Genomic DNA, 21,496 nt, shown 5'->3' with positions numbered 1-21,496 from the left:
TTGACGGGCAGATTTAAGATGTAAAGAATCGATAATTTTGTAAACAACAACAACATCATCATGTTCATCTTCAGCAAAAGTACGCAAATTTTAGTAGTACCATGGCGGATGATACCTTGATGTTCCATAAGGAATCTTTGGCTTGTATCGCCAAATATGCGGAGGAAAGGAATCTAAACACCGGGTTCTTGAGGTGGTAAAGATCGATACCTGTTCTCTTTGGTGATTACTGCATGCTTTGGCGGCTAACAACCTGCTGTTCACAGTTTGTCAGCAGACAGAAGAAACAAGCTTATTGAATTTGTTAATGGTGAAGATAGCGAAGTGGACCATGAATTTATGGATCTTTTCCATGTGATTGTAGCCAATATTGGCCCCAAAGTCCATCCCAAGCTTCTTGAGTTGGTTGTTAAAATCGGTATAAACTTTGCCCAAGAGGACGATGATGCCTTCTGGTTTGCCCTTATCGACTGTACAGATTTCGGACTCACTTTCAACACACCACATTTGGTCGAACTGCTCCTCAATCAGGTGCTTTTGAAGAACGAAAACAGTTGGAAAGCCATGTGCTTGCTATGTGTCTTTCTTCTGGATTACTCCAGTGTTAAGCAGTTATTGGTTAACTCAATCATGTATAACGTTGGCGAAATCACAAAGATGTTCAATCCTGTGACCGATTATACCACGTGCTGTTATTTGGTTGAATTGGTATCACAGTTATCATCTCAGGTTGTTTCCAAGGCTCTTTTCCCAGGATACTCTTTCCCCTTCGGCGCGTATGCCAACGATGAAAGATGTAAAGAATTTTTGGACCGTTTTTGTACGGATCCGTCAATTCACAAGTTTTTGTACTTGGAAATTGATTCGTCGTCTCAATCGTCAAGCAGTTCATGTCAAGTCCACAAACTGTGGTTTGTAATCTTTGTTGATCATGATGGTGTCTCTGCTCCCATCGAGATCCCCCGGCATGATATCATCAATGTTCAATTATACGGCTCAAGTGTTCAGTTTGAGGTTGATACACCGTCAACAAAGTCATTGATCAACTTTGATATATCTTCTGGCTCTAAAGTTAAAATTATTTTGGAGTCGAACCGTGACGCTGTTCAACTTTACCAAGATTTGAGCAATTCTACAGTCACATCACCATTGCCCTGTCGGAGAAAAATCAGTGTTTCTGAGAACTTTATAAAGGTTGTAACTACGAAAGACAATGATCAAGAACTGTCAGATGCCGATACTGTCATTGAGGACTGTCTGGTGGAGGTAGCACCAGGTACAAAGGTTTGGCCAGCCTTTGGATTGAATAATGAGCCGTCCGAAATTGAACAAACAGATTCCTTATTTGGATCGAATCATGCTAGCACAACAAAAGATACCACCCATTGCTCAAAACGCGGCCAACCTATACCTGTTATTCCATCTGAACCTAAAGTAGCTGGCAAGCTGAGCTCCTCAGAGGAACCAACATCACAAACAAAACATGTTGCCAAACCGAGCGTGCTGACTTTGAAAGATATTTGGGACTTTAACTCTGACTTGGGATCAACCGCATCAGCTAAAACCGAAAAACGCTACACCAAAGCCCATACCATAAAGTTTGACATTGAGAGTTGCAAGAAAATCAAGAAGCCTAACGTTCAGCGGAAGCTTGAAGATGCTAGCACTTTCGAAAAGACCAATCTAGATGTTGTTATTCCTGATTCTCAAGGATTCGAGTTTTATTCTGAAATGACTTCTCCGATCATATCACTGCGTCATCGTGTCAACAGTAGGGCCCTTTCAAGAGCTAAAGTTGAAAGGCCTTCTGTTGTTAAATCAAGTCAACCTGGTGCAGACAGAACTCTTATTACTTATGATGGCGATGGTTACAAGTCAACACAAGGCGAGAGCACAATCAGAAGGTCTAGACCTAAATGTATTGAGAAAATCTCCAACATTGGTAAGGCTAAAATGACAATCAAACCAATTGAGCATAAATATACAGCTCCTGGTACCGACACAGGACAACTGAGCTCTAAAAACATTACAGGTTTGACTTTTGTGCCTGATGCGGAAAGCACAAATGTGGAGAAACTCGTTGAAAGCCCAGATGGGGATAGTGCCATCACTGACGGAAATGTGGCACAGTGCGGGGGCGCAATTGATTTGAGGGCCATTGACAATCACACTGGTCAGCTAAATAATAATTCATGTCTAGGCGACTTGGAGTATACAAATGAGCTGTTATCTGAGGCATATACTGTCACTCTACAGAATGAGATCTACAAGTCGGTAAATATATTTTCAGATGACCTTGTGTCCAAGATACGTCTTATCAATGAGGAAATCAACAAGAAGGTCACGAATGACCTTAGGCACAAATACGAGAAAATATTTGACAATTTGAAGACATCATTTCAGAAGGACGTTGATGAGGTGTGTGGCTTTGTTAACGGAGTGAAAGGTCTACTATGTCTTCCAGAAAAAGAATTAGTTGAATATATTCGACAAAGAACGACAGACCATAACTAGGGGCGACGTTTTATTCTGTATGAAGTGATGACGATCCATTCGTATCCATGCAATCAATCTCATTTCTGATATGTACTTTTTTCCCCTTTACATTACTATTTTGTGTTGGATATATCGTTATGGGTTACCGGTCTGTGTGATATACTGTCTGGGGAGCTAATATTGTTCTTATAACCAACATACATTACAGTGGTTGAGCTTGGGAATAGACGGCATAACTATTCCCGGCCTATAGTAATGCTATTATGAATCACTAAACGTTACAGTATTTAGCTAAAGTTATAACCTAGACAGTGTAGAACTTGCTTCTACTTTTTGCTTATCGGATAAGCGTATTTGTGGCCATTGTCTATAAACTTGGAAGTTATAAAAAAAACTTAGGCACAAGAAAACGCCTTTCAAAGAATTCACAGATCAGGCAATATCCATTGGGAAAGTTCCAGATATCAGCATGCACTCCAGCTTTCTGGAGAGCATCCTGAAAATCAAAGGGTATCCTGTTAAGTCCATATGTGCATCTGATGTACCTTGTTGAACTGTAATCATCACGTTAACAGAACTGGTTTCTTTAGATAATCGCCTTAAATGGAATCTTTACCCGAAAATTGTATAATGCACAGCGGAAAAATGTGCTGATCTGACTAAATTGCTTATAGCAGTCTGAGTACCAAGACCAACTCAATTTCGAGTCAGCTTTAAAGTACAATATACGCATCTAAGCGTAGACAACACACACCTCGTTTAAATTTGACGACGTTGTTCCTCAACAAAAAATCTTCTTAACCAATTATTAATATTGTGTCGTTGATGTCTACAATCTTTACTGTAGCAACAGTACGGAAAAACTAGACGGGGTTATTGACTCACAGCAATACTTTACATTTGTGTGCTCTTGCGGTCAAGTACAGCAATATTGAGTGCATAATGTGGTGGTTCACAGGTTTGTATGCTGCTGCAGTGACAAAGGTTTCACAGCGCGCCACAGATTGCCAAAGGAGAGTGATCGGACTACTACAGTGATCACCCTGTCAAAACTGACTTCGCTTCACTTTCCAAAAGTTTTACACCCCTCATAAAGCTCAGGACAACGCGATGATCACTGATCACACCCTTTTATTTTGGGTTAATTGTCCTTGGCTGTTGAGTTTTCATTTAATATAGGGATGTTGGCTACGATCCGCTCAACAAAAAAGAAAGCGGGAAAAATATTTTTACTTGCTGAACTTGATCGATTCAGCGAAAAAATCCTAGTAGCTGCATCGTACTACGCTAAGACATCTGACGACTCTTGTATCTCAGGTTCAATAATGATAAGAATAGTCCGAACGCTGATCAGTAAACAAACGAAACTCAATTACCAGGTGTCTGAAGTTGTAAATTCTTTGTAACTTGATGGAGAATCCGAATCACACCTATAACGCAATATTGGTTGCTTATCTCGGGTAATGTGAAATCCGCGTTTGTTTCGAAATCAGAGGTGAGAAATCCTGCTTTCGATAGTCCATTTCAAGCGACATTGCTGATGAAAACTTAGCACGTACATCTCCTATGGCATTTGGGTTCACAAGGTTGTGAAATCATGGCTACTGAAATTAAAAAGCTGGGATATTAGTCTACTTTTAAGGTTCCATTACTGTTCGTACTGGTTTTCTCTTGCGTGATTCCATGTTGTAATTTGAGACCTCCAACACAATCAGAACTCTCTGTAAGAAAAAAGAAAACAAAGTCCGATAACAGTGTAGTCTGTAGAACGTACATCCAGGTGGTGCCAGGAACTGGTGGGTGGCGAGGTTTAAGACTCAGTGATAGTCAGTCAGCACTGATCATGACAAGAAAAAAGGTGTGTTATCGTTAGTGTGACCAACCGACGCGGTTCACCGTCAATATCGACGCAGTCAGAAATCACGAGCCAAGTAGCTATGGAACAAGGAAAAGATGGTCGATAAAAGTGTACGGACGCCGCACAATTAATTAGTTTTTGAAAAGTAACATAGGACAGTAACCTTTGGTTTTGCGTACACGATTATTTTGAACTGAGTCCGTCCGGTGTTATTGCTGTGTGGATCATGCAGGCTTTGACAAAGTGACAAGCTGAATTTTTCTAAATCCTGACTCCTCAAATCCTGATATTAGGGTAAACAAGCTAATCGGCGTTTGATTCGGTTGGGGTACTTGGCACCCTTCTTGCAAATGTATAAACCAAGATGGGGGAAAAAGCTGGCCATTTTCCACCTTGGAAAACAGAGTTTGATTGCACATGCGTATCCAAAAACAGAGTTTCTTAGAGTTTTCGTGTTTGTCTGTCTGTCTGTCTGTCTCTGTTTTCTTCTTTCGAACTAGTGTACCCTGTAGTGGGGGGGGGGTTGTTTTCGTGTAACGACGCTGTTAAGTGTTCCGTTCCGCTCGAATTATAAGGTTCGTCCTGAGTCGTTACTTGTTTGACCACCTACCGGCCCCACCACACGTCTGGGTGGTGTGGCTTTTTCCATGACAGGGAACCACGCGTTTACAATTTGAAGAATAATCGTGATAATTACTCTCACTCTAACAATCAATAAATGTAACTGCGCGTGTATTCTCTTAATATATGTTCGATCATAGGCTTGTACAGTCGTAGTAAAATTACCTATGGGCTTCATAGTATCAACAACTTCAGTCATAGCTTTAAGCTCTCGATTGTATGCTAGCAAATGCATATTAACCTTTTGTAAGATGTTAACATCTCGTACAACCAGTATGCACATTCATGCATCTTCTCCTTCTTCTTTGGTTCCTCTTTGCCTCCTCTTTGCCTCCAACTTTATACATACACCTGCATGCCATCAAGCCAGAGCTCCAGGAGGATAAGGCGACACAAAAAAAAACTTGCGCAAGGTGCGTTTTCTCTACCCACCAAGGTTCTTCAAGGGGGGAAAAGACCAAAAAAAATTTTTAAGCTTTTTGGATTAAAAATGAAACCACAACTTTATAAAAACACCTTTGAATCCCATTCCTACAAAAAACGCACAACACTCCTTGGTCCTTTGTTTGTTGTTGATCAATACCACTTTGTGTACATCATCAGAAAGTTAACAAGCTGCAAAAGAAGTGTTGAGGGTCTTCTGTATTGGCATCTCCTTTCCTTACATTACTCTGTCATTGTCAACTTTTTTCCATCCCACACACTTGCATCCCAGAGAAACCTGAAGGCACGCTTACCCGCACCTTAGCTTTTGTTGATTCTTTTTTCGTTCTTGCCCTGTTACACGCCTGTTCCCTTTGAACAGTTACACATTATAACTAACACTGGGGATACTTTGTTGAATTAGAAGGAACTCTCTATTTTGACGGAAAGCATTCACGGCCTTTTCCCGTCTATTTTGTTCTTTTTTTCTTCTGGTTCCGCTTGCCGCTTATCGCTTGTGTTTTTTTTCCTGTTTTTTGCATCCCTTTCAGAATCGGATTGCAACTGACCGCGTGTGCATTTCTCTTATTCTCAAAACAGGAAAAGCAACAACGGATATCTAAATATACATTTGAGGAGGGAGAATGACTAAGAGCTCTGTGGTTTCGTCAACTGCATCTTCACAACAACAGTCAAGCACATATCAACAAAACCGGACCCCTCGTGTTTGTGACCCTCTTGCACTCTCGATGGCTCTTGACGCTCTTGAAGTGTCATCACAGGATGGTGGTTTACCAAGCTTGACAAAGGAGTCTCTATTCCTTTTGAATTTGAATAATGAACAGGAACATTTGAAGCCACAAAATTCATTGATTTTGGCTAACTCGAACTCAGACTTCACCACGACGCCTGAACTTACTATGTCGTCATCATCAAGTCTGGCATCATTTGACGAAGCAAGCAAAGATCGCATGCAATTACAAAAAATTTACAACGACTCCAACTCGTCTATTGCTACAATGGTTCAGAAGTTCTCCTCTTCAAATTCGACATTGGATTTACAAGCTGCCGCAAGAGATTCCACCGCTCATGTTGAACATGTAAATATTGGAAAGGAAAAGGACGCCAAAGACTTTTCCACAACTTCGTTGTCGAGTTTGAACTCCAATATTGACACTGAGAGTACTACTACAGATGTTACATTAGGCAAACCAAGACGTTTGAAATCCTCCCTCAAATTACCAGGTTTACACCGCTCAAAGTCATTACCATCGGCGGCTAAGTCAGTTCGGTTTTCCGCTCACTTGGAGGTTAAGACTTTCAGCGAGCATTCAAAGCCCTCATCAATCTCATTGGACAACTCACCAGAGTCCTCACCATCAGGTTCTGACTACGATTACGAGGAGGAGCCAAAGGCCTTCTTTGACCTAAAGTCGTCCTCGTACTTTAACACATCATCTGACGACTCTGACTCTGAAGAGGATTACTTCTCATACAAGAAGAAGCTTCGCCAATCATCATGGAAGCTACGTGCTACAAATTATGATTTCTTCAACGTTCACCATAGACCTCAAGCTGTGAAGCTTACTTCATTGGCTGTTAGAGGTACACAACTAGTGGGATCAGTTCAAGTTCGTAACATTCATTTTGAGAAATATGTTGAGATAAAGTTCTCTACTGATTGTTGGAGTTCGATCTATTTGGTTACCGCCTCTTATGCTCGCTCTGTCGATTCTATGACTGATCAGTTCAACTTTGAGATTGATCTAAACAGTACCATTATGATGAACTCAAAGCGTATGCAACGCAAAAACTCTTCACAGCCAATTTCGGTGGAACTCTGTGCCAAGTACGTCAGTAATGGTCAAGATATATATTACGACAACAATGGTGGTCAGAACTATCGCTTCCAGTTGGTGTCTACATTGAAAAAGAAACAGAAGCTACCAAGGAAGCATACAAAGAGCTCATCGTATATTGACGAGAATTTTGTCTCTGCTAAGATCAATTCCCCACCAAAGGTTATGACCTCTGGAAGATACTTCTCTGATGACACTGACTATTTCAATACTTCTGCAGACAAGTACAAATACTGGCAACCAACTGTGAAGAGTGTTGTTAGTGACCCTTCCACCGTTTGCAGCACACCATCTGACAAGGTTTTCCCTTCTTCTTTCTCAGCTTCATTTGCCAAAACCTCACATAATGCTACTTTCAAGCCAATGGCGTTACCTGGCTATGTATCACCAAAGGATTCAAAGGAAAACTTGAAAAATAACGATTCGTCTTACACCGATTTCCTGCAAAAGTACTGCTTCTTCAAGTCTGAAGCTCCAAAGTCAAACAGTCATGAAAACGTTTTCATCCGTTGATTTATTATATGTGATTCTATCTCATTATCTTTCTAATTTACAAGAGCTGGTTCTCTTGTTGGTATGATTTTCTAATGGGTGTTTTCGTTTTCCAATGTTTTCATTATCTTCATCGTCACCGTCATCATTACCATCATCATGGTCATCATCATTGTTATTAACATCACTATCATTGTTGTTGTCATCTTTTTCAACGTCATCAACATTTGAGGTTCTAGTACCTTATAACCTTTCATGTATTATCACTAGGATTCATCATCCGTATTATTTTTACATGATCACTTCTCGCTCTTACGCTCATTCATTTAATCGTTTCTTATTTGTTTATTTTTTGATTGTTTCTATTGTTTTTGTTTTGCTTTGGGTCTTACTTTAATGTTTGCTTTGGTTGATCCACCCTTTGGAGTTCTGTCTAGGGGTGGTGGTCTTTATTTTTGGAATTGTTGGCACGCTTTTTTAATGGCCGACTTCTGCTATGGAATTATATACACGTTATACAACTGGTTCTTGCTTGTTACAGCTGTAGTGTCCTCTTGAAGGACTTATTGAGTCCAAGTACAAGAATATCTTGATAACTTGGCCAAGTGTAACTCTGGTACAACTCTAGAATCCTGGTCCTGTTGTGACTAATTTGTAACAATTTGTTATTACGCCATAGTCGTATCATTGAAGCGCGATAATCTGCGATGTCGATCTGATCAATAATAAAGATCTGCACAATGTGTAATTTAAATTAGATTGTAATCTAATGTGGCCATGTCATGGTTTCCCAGTCTATACAACATTTTGCCCTCCAGCATTGGCTAAAGAGTCTGCATGGGTTTAGATCGTCTCAGAAAAATCCACCATCAGGCAACCCTAAACATCAACACGTTGAAACCTAAGAATCCATGTCGAGATATCAGGCCCCATGTGGGCAAGTCAGAATGTCTTATTATTTTGAGAAGCCACCGCGCTTTATACGGCTGTAGCCTATTTGCCGACAAAAATGGTTCGCTCCTTGGACCCAATGCAGAGCGGTCTGCCACGGTTCATATCACCTGGGGCTGGCAGCACAGCCATACTGCGAAGGACATCGCTCGTCTATCCGTGGGTATTTTGAATCTTGAAGCAGTATTGTACTCAAAGGAAAACGGCTCATGAGAGCCATATGTCGGGTCAAGATATCGATTAGTGTCACATTTAATCGGAACGTTATAGTGTCATACCATGTTTATAATATTGGTGTATTCTTATGGAACACAGCACAGAACTATCACATTTCTTAGGACAATGTTTTAAGTCCAACAGTTGAGGATGGGGACCTTAATCTGTGTGCCATCACAAAGATCAAAATTTTCAAAGTTATGAGGAATTCAGGCCAGCACGGGTAGTGAAAGCAGGAACCGTTGCTGTCAGTCTGAAATGGGAGTATTCAATGCCAAACGAGCCATGAACCGTGACCGTTCTCACTGTGTGTTGTAACTTCTAATGATGACATCCGGCTTCTCGGATATCATTTTTCTAAAGTCTATTAAGCCTTATCCGAGGAAGAAACAGGAGTATTCGTGAGAGATCAATAATGGAAAAACGGGTACAACCGATGTATAAATGGACCAAACCATACGGGTATGTCAGCAATGATCAGAAGATAGGTAACATAATGATTATACCCTGCTGCTGGTAACTAATTCTTCTTCTTGATGTTATATAACGTAGTGAAATTTACTCTACACTAACCTTTGTCGTTTCGGAACGTATACAGTCATCAATATCATCAACGGTTAATGGGATTGTGTAGCCTCATCAAACGCATCTGAAACACTGCAGCTGGAATTCCTTTAAGTGTTGGAGGGCTATGCTGGTTATGTAAACGCTACCCAGCTAGGCATAAAGCACAACATTGAAACTTGCGGTACGACTCAGCTCGAGTCAACGGTGGCTTGTATGGCGGTGTGATCCTTGATACTGGCACATTGGAAAAGTGTTAACAATTCAGAACTTTAAGCCTCCACCAGTGAAAGCTTCATCCTTATGCACTCGTAAACTTGAGGTGTATATGTACTATGTACATTTTAAGCGTATGCAGTGTAACGCATAATGCTTCTCCTAACAAAGGTGTTATGCAAGATCATGGGCAGTGGTCTTACCAGCGGTCTTTTTCCCTTAGTTGTTGACAAGCAAGGACTCGGGAGCACAAGGATATGACACATTGTAAAATAACGCTGAGCTATACGTTCTATATACACCGTCTGATAATCCTTGAATGGACGTGATTAGATAATATACATAATCTTTTTGGGAGCAATGCGTATTATAGTTTGCTAGTTCTTTCACGAGTCCATTAACCAGTTTTCGAATGCGAAAACCTCCTGTATATTCTTCTTGTAGTTCTGCTCATTGGGTTATTTAGGGAACCTTCCGATCTTAGATGATTCACAGTTTGGCAATTACTTTGGTTAAGTCTGTTAACTGAAAGCAATCAATCGATGAGGCATCTCAACAATGGAATTCACAATCGCATCGTAAAAGTTATCTAAAATGGTACTTGAAGGCAACCATGAAGGTCACGGAAGTCAAGACTCCCATGAAAGCAAATATATTATCCTGGAGATTCAACACTCAACCATCTAGGCCGTTTGCTGAAACATATTTAGACACTGTAGGTATTATACATTTTTGCGTCTCTAGAAGAAGGAATATAAATGTACGTACACGAAGATCCATGTACCACGTGAATATATTAGGATTGGAAATTCACTTAATCCGATTAATCTTCATCATCACAATCCCACTTCCACAAGTTAAAAACCATCAGTATTGACCTGGAGTGACGGTGCAATTCAATTAGTTTATAGTCGGAGAAGAAAGAAAATATCTTTGGCTCCTCCTATGAAGTGAGATGTCCTCTAAAGTTACCGACTGTATAATCGATATGGACAAAGGCACGTTCAACGTTGATGATTGGGAGAGCCTCTATTGTGTATTGCAATGCCTCTGCAATGTCATGACTATCTCTCAGAGTTAATCTTCCATCGAGGATGAGGTCGACTTCAACGTTAATGGAATCACCAACATGGTAACAACTAATATCTTTGATCATTTGTATCTTTTCAGCAAATCTCATGCAGAGATAAAGGATCACTTTGAAATCTTCGGGGTCTGCATTTCTACCAGTGAGATTTGAAATGTGCTCAATAGATGTCACTGTCCATTGGACAATGATATAAATAGAGAGCAAAAGTGCACTAATAGGATCAAACCAAAATATTTGGAAATGATGACCCAGAAGTGGCATGATCAAAGAAAAGAAGTTGAAAACAACGTCAACTAACGCATCCTGTGTCAATGCCTCCACAGAGCTTGATTTTATAGACTTGCACCAGATATAGCAACCCAGCTTACAAACGATTGTGGCGAGCATAATTAATGTTGACGTTATTCCAATCTCAACGATGGGGTCTCCCTCCTGGTGATTGAGGAGCCTTTCAGTGGCTTCTAGGCCAACCTGTGCAAAACAGATTATGATGATGATTGAGAAAACAAGCACACCAATTGGCTCTAATCTATTTTTCCCCACAGGATAATCCTTTGAATGTTTTGATTGTGACAATGTGTTTGAAGCATAAATGATCAAAGTGGAGAGGAAGTCCAACGCCGAATCCAATAGAGATGCAAAAATAGAGATCGAAGATGTGAGCATTGCAACAACCATCTTACCAATCAACAACACGATATTGGCAAAGAAATTCACCAATATCGCAAAGTTCACCATGGCAATCTCATCAGCCTTGTTATATCCAAGGACATTGCCAGTTTCCAAATCAACATCACCTGGGACGGCGCTTGCTCTTCTGTGCAGTTGTGGACGTGGTGGTCTCAACGCCTGTTCACTCGCGTGGTGTGAGTTTGCATCCAAATCTGGGTAGTTGTTATCCTGGCTCTGTTGACTGCCGTTTCTCCCGTTGTTTTCACCGTCGTTACGTTCACTGTAATTTTGGATCATGGTATGGTGGATGCCGGAATCCAACAACTTGTCAACCTCCTGGTACTTTTCAATCAACGAGTTTTGATCTTCATAGAACGATCGTACTCGCTTCGGCAGCTTCTCCAGTTCTGACTCCTCCTTATAACAGCACTGCCAATCGTATAGAGGCCCAATCCTCCCAATCAACTTTTGTGGTCTCAGTTCACGGACAATGTTGGCTCGCGACTTCTTCTGGTAGTACATAATCAACCTATCAGTTTCCTTCGACTGTTTGATATGAGAGCCTGTTAAATCGAATCCCAAGAATGAGGGTCTTCTAGAATCCTCTAGGTGAAAATCCTCAGAATCAGAAACATCGCTGCTGAACTGTTGTGAGTTCGACAGTCCTTGGTACGCAGCAGGAGAAGTGAGTGCATGGTAGAGCAACGGAGTGTCTTCTCCGTCAGAGGGAAGAACCGGAGTGCTACCTTTTGAAGCCATTACAAAATGAGAACCGAGGAAAGGGGGGCAAAGAAGTGTAGCTAAAAAGAGCAAACGGTGGCAATCTCCCACAGCCAACTTTTTGTTCACCAGAATGGTTCAAATTTGGTTGCTTCACTTCAAACGTTTTACAGGGCCCTGTAAAAATTTTCCCGTATCTCTTTTGTGGCCCCTTGGTGGGGTGCGTCGCAGCATCAAAGTTGACTGAGCAACATGAGCGGGCCTTCAACTCATCGACGAGAACTGCTTGTTTTGCTTCATTGGAAAACAATTGATTGAGATTGCGTTGAGGGAAGCGTGTTTGTAATACATTTTGATTAGTGGAGATTCAATTGTGTGCACCGGGTGAGATGATGTTGGGGTTCTCGATGTCGTATCCACAGCAGCTCTGGTACCAGTGGGCTCTACAGGTGTATTAGTTGGTGTACGGATGTGGTGTTTGTATAGGCACTGATATCATAATTAGCGATGGGGCAGCTATAATACAATTACACGGGTGGTGTTATGGTGTAGAGGTTGAATTATTCACTGTGTGGTTGTATTTAGCTGCAACTGGGGCAATTGCACCTTAAATTTTAAATTGTGCTATAAATATTTCACAGATGAGATTTTTGATTAGCGAGATTAACATCCAGGAATCTTTTATTGTAACTTCTCAAAATTATCAAAACCAGCCCAGTAAACACCCATCAGTTTAAAATATTTGAAAACCACCAGTACACCCTTAACCAGTTGCTAAATACCAAAAACTACTACAACTACCCCCATTTTATTCAATTGCTAAACCTCTCATTTGTTTTGTCCCAAAATGTCCTCCCAAACTAAAGGCTTTGTCTCTTTTTTGTGTCAAAGCTCATCTCGCGTGTGTCCCTAACCGCCTCGAAAACTTTTCCCTTTGGACAATTTTTTTCTTCTGTCCCAGTCCCAATACTCTGCTTGAAGCTCTGATAATCCCATTTGTCTAGGACTTTCCAACTTTGGCACGGGAATTAGACTGTATAATCCAAGTTGAAAATGTCTGGTGTTGCTGTTGCTGATGTTTACATTGACAGCTCTGTCAATTTCGATTCTTTCGGCCTTGACCCTCGTCTGAACCAGGCCATTAAGCAGTTGGGATTCAAGAACCCAACGTTGGTCCAATCAAAGGCCATTCCATTGGCCTTGCAGGAGAAGAGGGACATCATCGCAAAGGCATCTACTGGCTCTGGAAAGACGGTGGCCTATGCAGTTCCAGTGGTGCAGAGCATACTTGCGCAAAAGAGCAATTCGAAGGAACATGAGATCAAAGCGATCATTTTGGTTCCCACCAGAGAGCTAGCCACACAAGTCCATTCGTTTATGGGGAAGCTGGTGGCATTCTGTGGTAAGGAGGTCAAGCTGTTGAACCTAGCCAGTGGTGTGAGTGACTCGGTGCAAACCTCCTTGCTCTTGGAAAACCCAGAGGTTATAATCTCCACTCCTTCGAAATTGATGTCCTTCTTGGAAAAGAACACAGGCAATATCGAGTTGCAAAACCTGACATATTTGGTCATCGATGAGGTTGATTTGATCCTTTCATATGGCTACTCAGATGATTTGGACAAACTGGCAAACTATTTGCCCCTGAAGACATTGCAGACCTTCCTCATGTCTGCAACACTAAACGAGGACATTAACGATTTAAAGGCAAAGTTCTGTCGTTTACCTGCAGTGCTCAAGTTGAACGACGATGAGCTCAACAACAAGTCTAAACTGGTACAGTACTACGCTAGAACTACAGAATTTGATAAGTTCCTTTTGGCCTATGTCATTTTCAAACTTCATCTGATCAAGGGCAAAACGTTGATTTTCGTCAACAACATAGACAGAGGTTACAGACTGAAATTGTTCTTGGAACAGTTTGGTGTTAAGTCGTGTATTCTTAATTCTGAATTACCTGTCAATTCTAGACTACACATTGTCGATGAATTCAACAAGAACGTGTACAACTTGTTGATTGCAACCGACGATTCGGATCACATCAGGGAGGTTGATGAGGAAGAAGATGAAGAACAAGAGCAAGATGAGACAAAGGAACCCAAACATGTTAATATCAAATCCAAACAGGATAAGGAGTATGGTGTATCTCGTGGTGTTGATTTCAAAAACGTTGCATGTGTCTTGAACTTTGACCTTCCAACAACGGCAAAGTCTTATGTCCACCGTATTGGTAGAACTGCACGTGCAGGAAAGAGTGGTATCTCTCTGTCCTTTGTGATACCTGATAAGGAATTTGGCAAACACAAGGTTGCCTCGTTGAAGACTGCTAAGAAGGACGAAAAGATTCTTCGTCGTATCTTGAAACAACAGGGTAAATTGGGGTTTGAAGTCAAGCCATATCAATTTGACATGAAGCAAGTTGAGGGGTTCCGTTACAGATCAGAAGATGCATTCAGAGCAGTTACCCAAGTGGCTATCAGAGAAGCCAGGGTGAAGGAGCTGAAGAACGAACTGTTGACCAACGAAAAATTGAAGAGGCATTTTGAAGAGAACCCAGATGACTTAGCATCTTTGAGACATGACAAGGAGCTACACTCTGCAAAGGTTCAAACGCATTTGAAAAGAGTTCCAGATTATCTCTTACCTGAAGGTGCGAGAAGCTCAAAGTCGAATATTGGATTCGTTCCATTCCACAAGAATAGAGTCAATAAGAGACGCGGGAAGAAGAAAGGAAACAAGAACGATCCTCTAAAAACATTCAGAGCAAAGAAATAGAGTATATAGGCGTGTATTCATCAATCTTCAGAGAATTGTTCTTTTATTTATGTAACATCTCATCAAGACTTAAAACACCGTTGAACCTGTTATTCTGGATGCTATCAACAATTTCATGGGCAACTCTTTGGGTTGATATAGTTGGTCTGACCAGATCATTCAACACAGGGATACGACTACCGAGTAGAGTTTTATTTCCCCAGTCCAGGGCATCAACAAATTTATGAATTGTCTCACGCATGGTATCATCATGGACGTCCTCATCAAACATAAAACCCGGTCTGGCAAATAGACATTTCAAGCCTTTCAAAAGTGAGAGTTCCACTTCGGCTTCTCTCTTTGAAGTGATATAACCTGAGGGAAGCCCTGGGAATCCTCGATCAGCAGATATGTAAACGAAAGATGGTGAATCAACTTTTGTCTCGGCGACATATGTCTCGGCCAGTAACAAGGCCGAGTCTCTATTCACCTCAGTATACGTATTACGTGGAATCTTTGCTAATGGATTAGAAGGTTTAACAAAGTTCACAAATTCAGAGAGTACGGACGAGTTGGAATTGACAGCAGTTTTGTAGTTCTGGTTCTCTAATAAGATTCCAACAGAATGCACCACAGTGTGGGCATCGACAAGATGGTGTTTATAACTAGACGGGTCAAACAGATCTGCACTTTGCCATTGAACTTTGGTTAACCAGTGGGCATCATGATGAGTCACACCTCTTGGAGGCTTACCTGAACGACTAGATGTTATGGACAGGTTAGTGGCCAAGCTGTTCAATCAGAGAAAATGGAAATACTAACGTAAGGGAGGTCACTTGAAAGCCCGCATTGACACCTGCCTGACATATACGCTTACCTGTTGAGTGAATTGAGGTCAGTATAACCATGAAGGGGCAAAAAATGAGGTGAAAACTAACCTAGGAACCCTGCTCCTCCAAGAACAACGATCTTTGACATCTCTGTAGAACTATTTACGTATGACTTGTTTTGATTCTGATCACCACGGTCTCGGGCTGAAAGTCCTCTCTGGGGAGATTTTTTCGCAGGCCCGAATTTCCACTTTCCGCTTCCTGGGCGTGGGCTCACCGTCCTTTGTTGCTTTCTTCCCAGGCTGTGTGGGCGGAGGAATTTCTAGGCGGCCCTTCCACAGTGTGCTCAAGAGATTCTCATGGCCTAGGCTGAAAGAAGAAAGGAAGGGAAAAGAGAAAACAACGCTGTCATCACTCGACGAGTTCTGAAACAGAAAGGGATCATCTGTGTACATGCTACTTGTTAGGGCAATACGATGTGACTGAGTAACACATGTCCATCTTTTACCTCATAATGTATCATAAAGGCTGAAAATGATACGAGGTTTCTTAGTCTGCAACGTTACATACATTTTTCAAGGTTCTTGGTAATTATTTCCCGGTGATTTCATTTACGACAAGACCTAGGGTGCTCATGTTGTATTCTTCCAGCGGAGATACCGATATTGAGCCAAGTCTACACGTGAAATGATCTAACAAGTTCCCATCAGCTTCAGTTCCGAGCCTTGTGGTATTTTTCCATAAGAGAGATTTTGCTGTAGAATTAGCTGCAACGAACGTGTAAGCGGGAAATGCGCCTGCATGATGCATCATCACTAACTTCCACGATAGAGTGGAATCCTCCACCGTTACGGGGAGGAGATGTACCGGGAGTTGGTGTATAAAGTACCTATTGATATGAGATTCCCTGTGTGTTTGAGAATGGTGTGGTTCACATTACATACGACTGTTACCAAGCATTCTCAACGACGTTGCACAGGCATTTTTGATGAAATCCCATGAGAGCAAATATGTAAAGCAGAGAAAAAGAAACCAAAGTTTAACATGTACACATAATCGCTTGGTGTCAAGACTTGATCCAAAAATATGACTGGGTTATGCCTGTTTTACTGAATTCCTCTCCTGACCAGTGCAAATGTCTGATGTATATAAATTGAGCAGGAGAAGGCACAAGACTAAGCTTGTGTTATTTCACCAAGTGCGCCATATCTACGTTTCTATCCACTCATTTTGAAGCATGCTCAAGTGTTGGCTCTTCACATTCTCTATATTATTTGCACTCTCGTTTGCGCAGAGAGAAGTTACAATAATCACAGTCATAACTTCCATACAAGATTCAACAACACAGAGAATCACAACAGATTCTGTTCTCACACAATCTCCTACATATATATGGGCCACTGGCACTGATGCAGCCGGCGTACTTCAGACGACACAGTCAGCATATTCCCAGCAGTTTACCAGAAGATGGAGCACTGTGGCATCGGTTCCAACTGGTACCATCGGCCTTGGTACACTAGAAGGCACTATCGGTACAGTTAGGACATATCCCAAGGTGACGGTGACAAGTAATTTTTAATCGAATTAGAGATGGTCGTTTTGTTGAAGTTTCCTGCCTGTAGTCCAAAAAAAACAACCGTTGAGGCATCTAAGGCTTGGTGTCTGGATGCAACGTGTACGCATGAGCTGTAAACTGCACTACCGCATTGATTTGCAATGAGGATAACCAACTCCAGCTTTACTCCTTATAAACCAGATTGTATTAAGGAGAAAGAATAGATGGAAGCCTCACAGAGTAAAAGTACTTACAAAGATATCGATGTGATTAACGAGGAAACAGAAAGCTTTGATCCATTAGAACGTCCCACGTCTGCGAGGAAGAGGTCTGCAAATACCGGAAGAGAGGTTTTTGAACTGCTAGAACATCAACGTGGGCCTGAATCACACGATGAAACGCCCGGCGAATCCATCACAAGAGTGCAGAGCTTTGAAGAACGTCAATTGAAGAAAAATGGATGGTGGGATCTATGGGGGTATGAAGAATTCGGAAGTGAATTGTTGGAGAACAACGGGGCAGTTGCAAGAGACCATGTGGGTAAAAGTTTATCTTTGAAATGTTTCGGTTTTATATTAACACTATGTTATAGATGGCAAATGAAAGAACCTTTCTCTCATGGATCAGAACGTCAATGGCAATGGCCACAGCAGGTGTCGGCGTGACCCAATTGTTCAAACTTGTCAAGAGCAACTCAGAGACGGACATTGTCGCTAAACTAGGACGGCCCGTAGGTGCGTGTCTTGTACTTATAGGGGTTATATGTGTACTCATGGGAACACATAGGTTCTTTAGAACACAGTACCTACTCAAGGAGAATAGATATCCACCTGCAAAGCTCACGGTGTATATCTTGGTCTTTCTGGTGTTTAGTGTGAGTGCATATCTATTCAAAATACTCTATCCGTATTTAGAAGAGATGGATACTAACATCGGCTTTAGCTCTCTGTTGTAACATTGGTGGCTGTGATCATGGCAAAGAACGAATAGTCGGAATAAACTTAATATCAATAGCCCATGAAAAACTTCAATGTAGACCAATGTACTTAGAGAACGGGTAATAATGCACCAAAGAGCAGGACAGCACAAACCGTTATGACGTATGGTATGGGGTATGCCACAACAAAAGGCAGGTGTGGCTAACGGTTATTATTTATTCTCAAACCCTAACTTCATAGGTCACATGATACGGGGTAGGGCTGTTCGCCAAAATTATAGCGTCTGCGGAATTAGGGGGAGAAAAGCAAAAACATCCAGACATTCAGAGTCACAATTTTCAAACTGCCGCGATCGCAGGGCAATGGCGAAAAAAAACAGCCCAAGTTTATTCATCAACAACAAAGCACAGGTAGAAGACTCTATACCACATAAAACCAATAAGACAAAATGGTACGTTGTTGAACAGAGAAAGAGTGATAAGTGTGGGCGTTTGACGTGATGGACTATTGGGACATCCTGATATTGGCCTGAAAAGAGGATCGAGAATGGTTTCCTAAACGATATGAGCGTATTGAAGTTTGACTGGAGAGAGGAGTTTTCCAAGCATACAACGAAGGAACGGAATAGCAAGAATATTTTACGTGATATCCTGTATAGATACAGAGGTCAAGATAAGCTTTGTATCCGAATGCTTTGATACAGCTGATTTGTTGTCTGGAAGGACAGGAAGCGATTTTGATGGCTACTCTGAAGAAATGAAGAGACTGTATCCAGATCACTGACGTTTACCCTCTCCCTCTATGAAGCACTCCAAACCCAGAGCAAATGGGCCATGCGATAGTCAACTGATCACATTATTCACTCGTTTCGTTCACTTTAAAATAAATACTAACAGTCACATCTACAGGGTAAAGTCCACGGTTCCTTGGCTCGTGCCGGTAAGGTTAAATCTCAAACTCCAAAGGTTGACAAGCAAGAGAAGCCAAAGAAGCCAAAAGGAAGAGCTTACAAGCGTCTTTTGTACACCAAGAGATTCATCAACGTTACTTTGATCAACGGTAAGAGAAGAGCCAACCCAGGTCCATCTTCTACCCAATAAACATGCTGAGTTTCTGTTGCAAAGAAATGACAAAACACATCCAAACGTTTATGTACAATTTTGTTCTCTAAGACAAGTGGCTTGTTCATTTTGAAATGGCTTTAATGTTATAAAACTTTTTGAATAGTAAGTGTAGAAGCATATTTTGCAAGAGATGAGACAGTAGAGAAACACCATCTTCAAGAAGGAAACCAATGATTGAGGGAGCTTGTGTTTCCTCGTATAATGTATGATCTTGTCATCTACAACCAGCTAAAGCTCATCGGGTAAAATTTTAACTGAAATATTTCATCACATTTTCACACTACGTCTTTGAAATTCAACGGTAAATGTCTGACACTGAGTCATTAGGAGGAGATCTCTTCCAAGAGCCAGAAGGTTACTACAAGCCACCACCGGAGCCTCATTATGCTTCATACGTTCGTAAGGTAGAGAAACAGCCAAAGGATATCAACCTGCGTCTCATTGGCTCATCACCACTCTGGGGTCATTTGCTTTGGAACGCTGGTATTTACACCGCTGACTACCTTGATGAGCACTCAGATGAACTCATCAAGGACAAATGTGTCCTTGAACTCGGTGCTGCTGCTGCCTTGCCATCGTTGATATGCTCGCTAAACGGTGCTAAGCAAGTTGTGTCCACTGACTATCCAGACCCAGAGCTCATCGAGAACATCGAACACAACGTGAAGAGCACATGTGGACATTTAAACAACATAGCAGTGAAAGGATACATTTGGGGAAACGATTATACTCCTCTTCTAGAAACGATTGCTCCAATTGGACAAGAGAAATTTGATCTCATCATCCTGAGTGACTTGGTGTTTAACCACACTGAACACAGAAAACTCTTACAAACTTGTAAGGACCTCTTATCATCAAATGGTAAGTGCTTTGTTGTCTTTAGTCCACACAGACCATGGCTACTGGAGAATGACTTGCAATTCTTCGAGACTGCGAAGGAGTTTGACTTCAAAGTTGAACAAAACGATCTTGTCGTTTGGAAACCAATGTTCCCAGACGAGGATCCATCAACAGCAGAAGTTAGATCGAGAGTGTACTCTTACTTCCTATCGAAATGAACTACACGAGGTGGTAATATAGTCGAATGAAGCTGTATAGTATTACATGAACAGATTGAAGAGCAGAAGAGGTATTGTAGAGAAATTAAGAGTCCATTGGTGCATATATGTCATTAGCAGTCATAATTTGAGAATGTGTCTCTTTCACTGCTTTGGCCAGTTACAACCAATGTATATATAAGTACCGTAGTTCTGAGCATAACATGTTGTACCAGCTGCACAACCTTGGACAACCCAGCTACCCCAGTTACAAATGGCATATCCACCATTGGCATCACATCCAATATCTCCATGTGTACATTCATCAGCAGTATTAGTGAAAAGACCTGCTGCAAAGTTTGTGTTGAGACAGTTTGCTTTAGCATCACCAGTTAGAGTGGAGCAATCTTCACCAACTGCTGATGTTGCTGCAGCAGTAGTTTCAGTTGAAGTTGTTCCCTCACTAGTAGTTGTGGTGGCAGGTTCCTGGGTTGGTTGAGAATCAGCAGTAATTGTAGTGGTGCAGTCAGTCTCTGTAACAATGAGAGTGGTTGCCTCACCGGGTACAATATTCACTTTAGTACTGGTGACAGTTGTAGGATTAGTACTTGTAACTTCTTTAGTCACAACGTACTCGGTTTCAGTTGTGGAAATGACTGTTTGAGTACGTGTCTCTTGGTTACCAATATCAATCACCTCAACTTTTGTAACCGTCGAAACACCAGTGCTTGTCACAGTGGTCCAAAATGTCTGTGTTCCTGGTGCTGATGCAGCCGTTGGCTCACTCTTTGTGATGGACTCTGGATGGCTCGAAGATGTAGGCTGCAGAGTGGTTGTACTCTTTGTTGTTTCTTCTGGAGCTTGTGTTGGCAAGACACTCGAAGAAGTTTTAGTTGATGTCTCAACAGTTGGTTCTTGAGTGCTTGAGGTAGTGACATCACTGGTGTTGCTAGTCTCAGAAGCTTCAGTAATGGCTGATGAGATAGATGTTGTAGTGGCAGGAGTTTCTGTGGTGATGGAAGTACTGGAGCTGGTTGAGGATGTTGAGGATGTTGAGGATGTTGATGATGTTGATGATGTTGA

General features: G+C 41.5%; 11 protein-coding genes across 11 annotated transcripts in view; 8 read left to right on the top strand and 3 right to left on the bottom strand.

The window, feature by feature from the left end:
• Positions 1–82: 82 nt before the first annotated feature.
• On the top strand, positions 83–2,855 carry RED1 (Red1p; the record flags this gene model as incomplete). The annotated part of the gene is made up of 1 exon (XM_020214987.1): positions 83–2,855. A coding segment is annotated over exon 1 (2,171 nt), but the record flags the coding sequence as incomplete, so codon positions are not given.
• Positions 2,856–5,883: 3,028 nt separating this feature from the next.
• CYBJADRAFT_86437 (CBM21 domain-containing protein) lies at positions 5,884–7,806 on the top strand. Its single transcript, XM_020217974.1, has 2 exons — positions 5,884–7,623; positions 7,660–7,806. The coding sequence occupies exons 1-2, from the start codon at positions 6,043–6,045 to the stop codon at positions 7,768–7,770; spliced, it is 1,692 nt and encodes a 563-aa protein (XP_020070600.1). The 5' UTR covers positions 5,884–6,042; the 3' UTR covers positions 7,771–7,806.
• Positions 7,807–10,156: 2,350 nt separating this feature from the next.
• CYBJADRAFT_86357 (uncharacterized protein) lies at positions 10,157–10,606 on the top strand. Its single transcript, XM_020217973.1, has one exon. It carries the CDS (start codon positions 10,310–10,312, stop codon positions 10,571–10,573), a length of 264 nt encoding a protein of 87 aa, XP_020070599.1. The 5' UTR covers positions 10,157–10,309; the 3' UTR covers positions 10,574–10,606.
• On the bottom strand, positions 10,309–12,408 carry CYBJADRAFT_167592 (cation diffusion facilitator family transporter). Its single transcript, XM_020214986.1, has one exon. The coding sequence runs from the start codon at positions 12,215–12,217 to the stop codon at positions 10,640–10,642; it is 1,578 nt and encodes a 525-aa protein (XP_020070598.1). The 5' UTR covers positions 12,218–12,408; the 3' UTR covers positions 10,309–10,639.
• A 773-nt stretch (positions 12,409–13,181) lies between these two features.
• DBP9 (ATP-dependent DNA/RNA helicase) lies at positions 13,182–14,991 on the top strand. Its single transcript, XM_020214985.1, has one exon. The coding sequence runs from the start codon at positions 13,232–13,234 to the stop codon at positions 14,948–14,950; it is 1,719 nt and encodes a 572-aa protein (XP_020070597.1). The 5' UTR covers positions 13,182–13,231; the 3' UTR covers positions 14,951–14,991.
• On the bottom strand, positions 14,952–15,947 carry COQ11 (ubiquinone biosynthesis protein COQ11). Its single transcript, XM_020214984.1, has 3 exons — positions 15,868–15,947; positions 15,752–15,806; positions 14,952–15,690 (listed from the first exon to the last, which is right to left on the bottom strand). Exons 1-3 carry the CDS (start codon positions 15,905–15,907, stop codon positions 14,994–14,996), a joined length of 792 nt encoding a protein of 263 aa, XP_020070596.1. The 5' UTR covers positions 15,908–15,947; the 3' UTR covers positions 14,952–14,993.
• Positions 15,948–16,889: 942 nt separating this feature from the next.
• Positions 16,890–17,561, top strand: CYBJADRAFT_86317 (KRE1 domain-containing protein). Its single transcript, XM_020217972.1, has one exon. The coding sequence runs from the start codon at positions 16,997–16,999 to the stop codon at positions 17,336–17,338; it is 342 nt and encodes a 113-aa protein (XP_020070595.1). The 5' UTR covers positions 16,890–16,996; the 3' UTR covers positions 17,339–17,561.
• On the top strand, positions 17,528–18,326 carry CYBJADRAFT_167589 (YidH family protein). Its single transcript, XM_020214983.1, has 3 exons — positions 17,528–17,850; positions 17,907–18,188; positions 18,257–18,326. The coding sequence occupies exons 1-3, from the start codon at positions 17,539–17,541 to the stop codon at positions 18,302–18,304; spliced, it is 642 nt and encodes a 213-aa protein (XP_020070594.1). The 5' UTR covers positions 17,528–17,538; the 3' UTR covers positions 18,305–18,326.
• Positions 18,287–19,352, top strand: RPS30A (40S ribosomal protein eS30; the record flags this gene model as incomplete). The annotated part of the gene is made up of 2 exons (XM_020216864.1): positions 18,287–18,289; positions 19,161–19,352. 2 exons carry the CDS (start codon positions 18,287–18,289, stop codon positions 19,350–19,352), a joined length of 195 nt encoding a protein of 64 aa, XP_020070593.1.
• Positions 19,353–19,544: 192 nt separating this feature from the next.
• NNT1 (S-adenosylmethionine-dependent methyltransferase) lies at positions 19,545–20,504 on the top strand. The gene has a single exon (XM_020214982.1). The coding sequence runs from the start codon at positions 19,682–19,684 to the stop codon at positions 20,432–20,434; it is 753 nt and encodes a 250-aa protein (XP_020070592.1). The 5' UTR covers positions 19,545–19,681; the 3' UTR covers positions 20,435–20,504.
• Positions 20,455–21,496, bottom strand: part of CTS1 (chitinase) — a 2,518-nt gene continuing 1,476 nt past the window's right edge. The window contains exon 2 of the mRNA XM_020217137.1: positions 20,455–21,496. Within this exon, the coding sequence (XP_020070591.1) occupies positions 20,579–21,496 (918 nt within the window). The 3' untranslated portion in view covers positions 20,455–20,578.

This window comes from Cyberlindnera jadinii, assembly GCF_001661405.1.
Source record: "Cyberlindnera jadinii NRRL Y-1542 unplaced genomic scaffold CYBJAscaffold_6, whole genome shotgun sequence".
Taxonomy (NCBI): Eukaryota; Fungi; Ascomycota; class Saccharomycetes; order Phaffomycetales; family Wickerhamomycetaceae; genus Williopsis; species Williopsis jadinii.
The sequence above is the reverse complement of the archived record's forward strand: the minus strand, read 5'-3'. Positions and strand labels throughout refer to the sequence as shown.

Excerpts from the sequence above, each read along its gene's own strand:
- NNT1 (XM_020214982.1), top strand. The coding sequence starts at position 19,682 with ATGTCTGACACTGAGTCATTAGGAGGAGATCTCTTCCAAGAGCCAGAA.
- CYBJADRAFT_86357 (XM_020217973.1), top strand. The coding sequence starts at position 10,310 with ATGAAGGTCACGGAAGTCAAGACTCCCATGAAAGCAAATATATTATCC.
- COQ11 (XM_020214984.1), bottom strand. The coding sequence starts at position 15,907 with ATGTCAAAGATCGTTGTTCTTGGAGGAGCAGGGTTCCTAG. Across the intron at positions 15,807-15,867 it reads TGGAGGAGCAGGGTTCCTAG|GTAAGCGTATATGTCAGGCA; the intron begins GTTAGTTTTCAC and ends TTCACTCAACAG. Across the intron at positions 15,691-15,751 it reads TTTCAAGTGACCTCCCTTAC|TCGTTCAGGTAAGCCTCCAA; the intron begins GTTAGTATTTCC and ends CATAACATCTAG.
- CYBJADRAFT_86317 (XM_020217972.1), top strand. The coding sequence starts at position 16,997 with ATGCTCAAGTGTTGGCTCTTCACATTCTCTATATTATTTGCACTCTCG.
- DBP9 (XM_020214985.1), top strand. The coding sequence starts at position 13,232 with ATGTCTGGTGTTGCTGTTGCTGATGTTTACATTGACAGCTCTGTCAAT.
- CYBJADRAFT_167592 (XM_020214986.1), bottom strand. The coding sequence starts at position 12,217 with ATGGCTTCAAAAGGTAGCACTCCGGTTCTTCCCTCTGACGGAGAAGAC.
- CYBJADRAFT_86437 (XM_020217974.1), top strand. The coding sequence starts at position 6,043 with ATGACTAAGAGCTCTGTGGTTTCGTCAACTGCATCTTCACAACAACAG. Across the intron at positions 7,624-7,659 it reads ATGCTACTTTCAAGCCAATG|GAAAACTTGAAAAATAACGA; the intron begins GCGTTACCTGGC and ends AAGGATTCAAAG.
- CYBJADRAFT_167589 (XM_020214983.1), top strand. The coding sequence starts at position 17,539 with ATGGAAGCCTCACAGAGTAAAAGTACTTACAAAGATATCGATGTGATT. Across the intron at positions 17,851-17,906 it reads GGGCAGTTGCAAGAGACCAT|ATGGCAAATGAAAGAACCTT; the intron begins GTGGGTAAAAGT and ends ACTATGTTATAG. Across the intron at positions 18,189-18,256 it reads TGGTCTTTCTGGTGTTTAGT|CTCTCTGTTGTAACATTGGT; the intron begins GTGAGTGCATAT and ends CATCGGCTTTAG.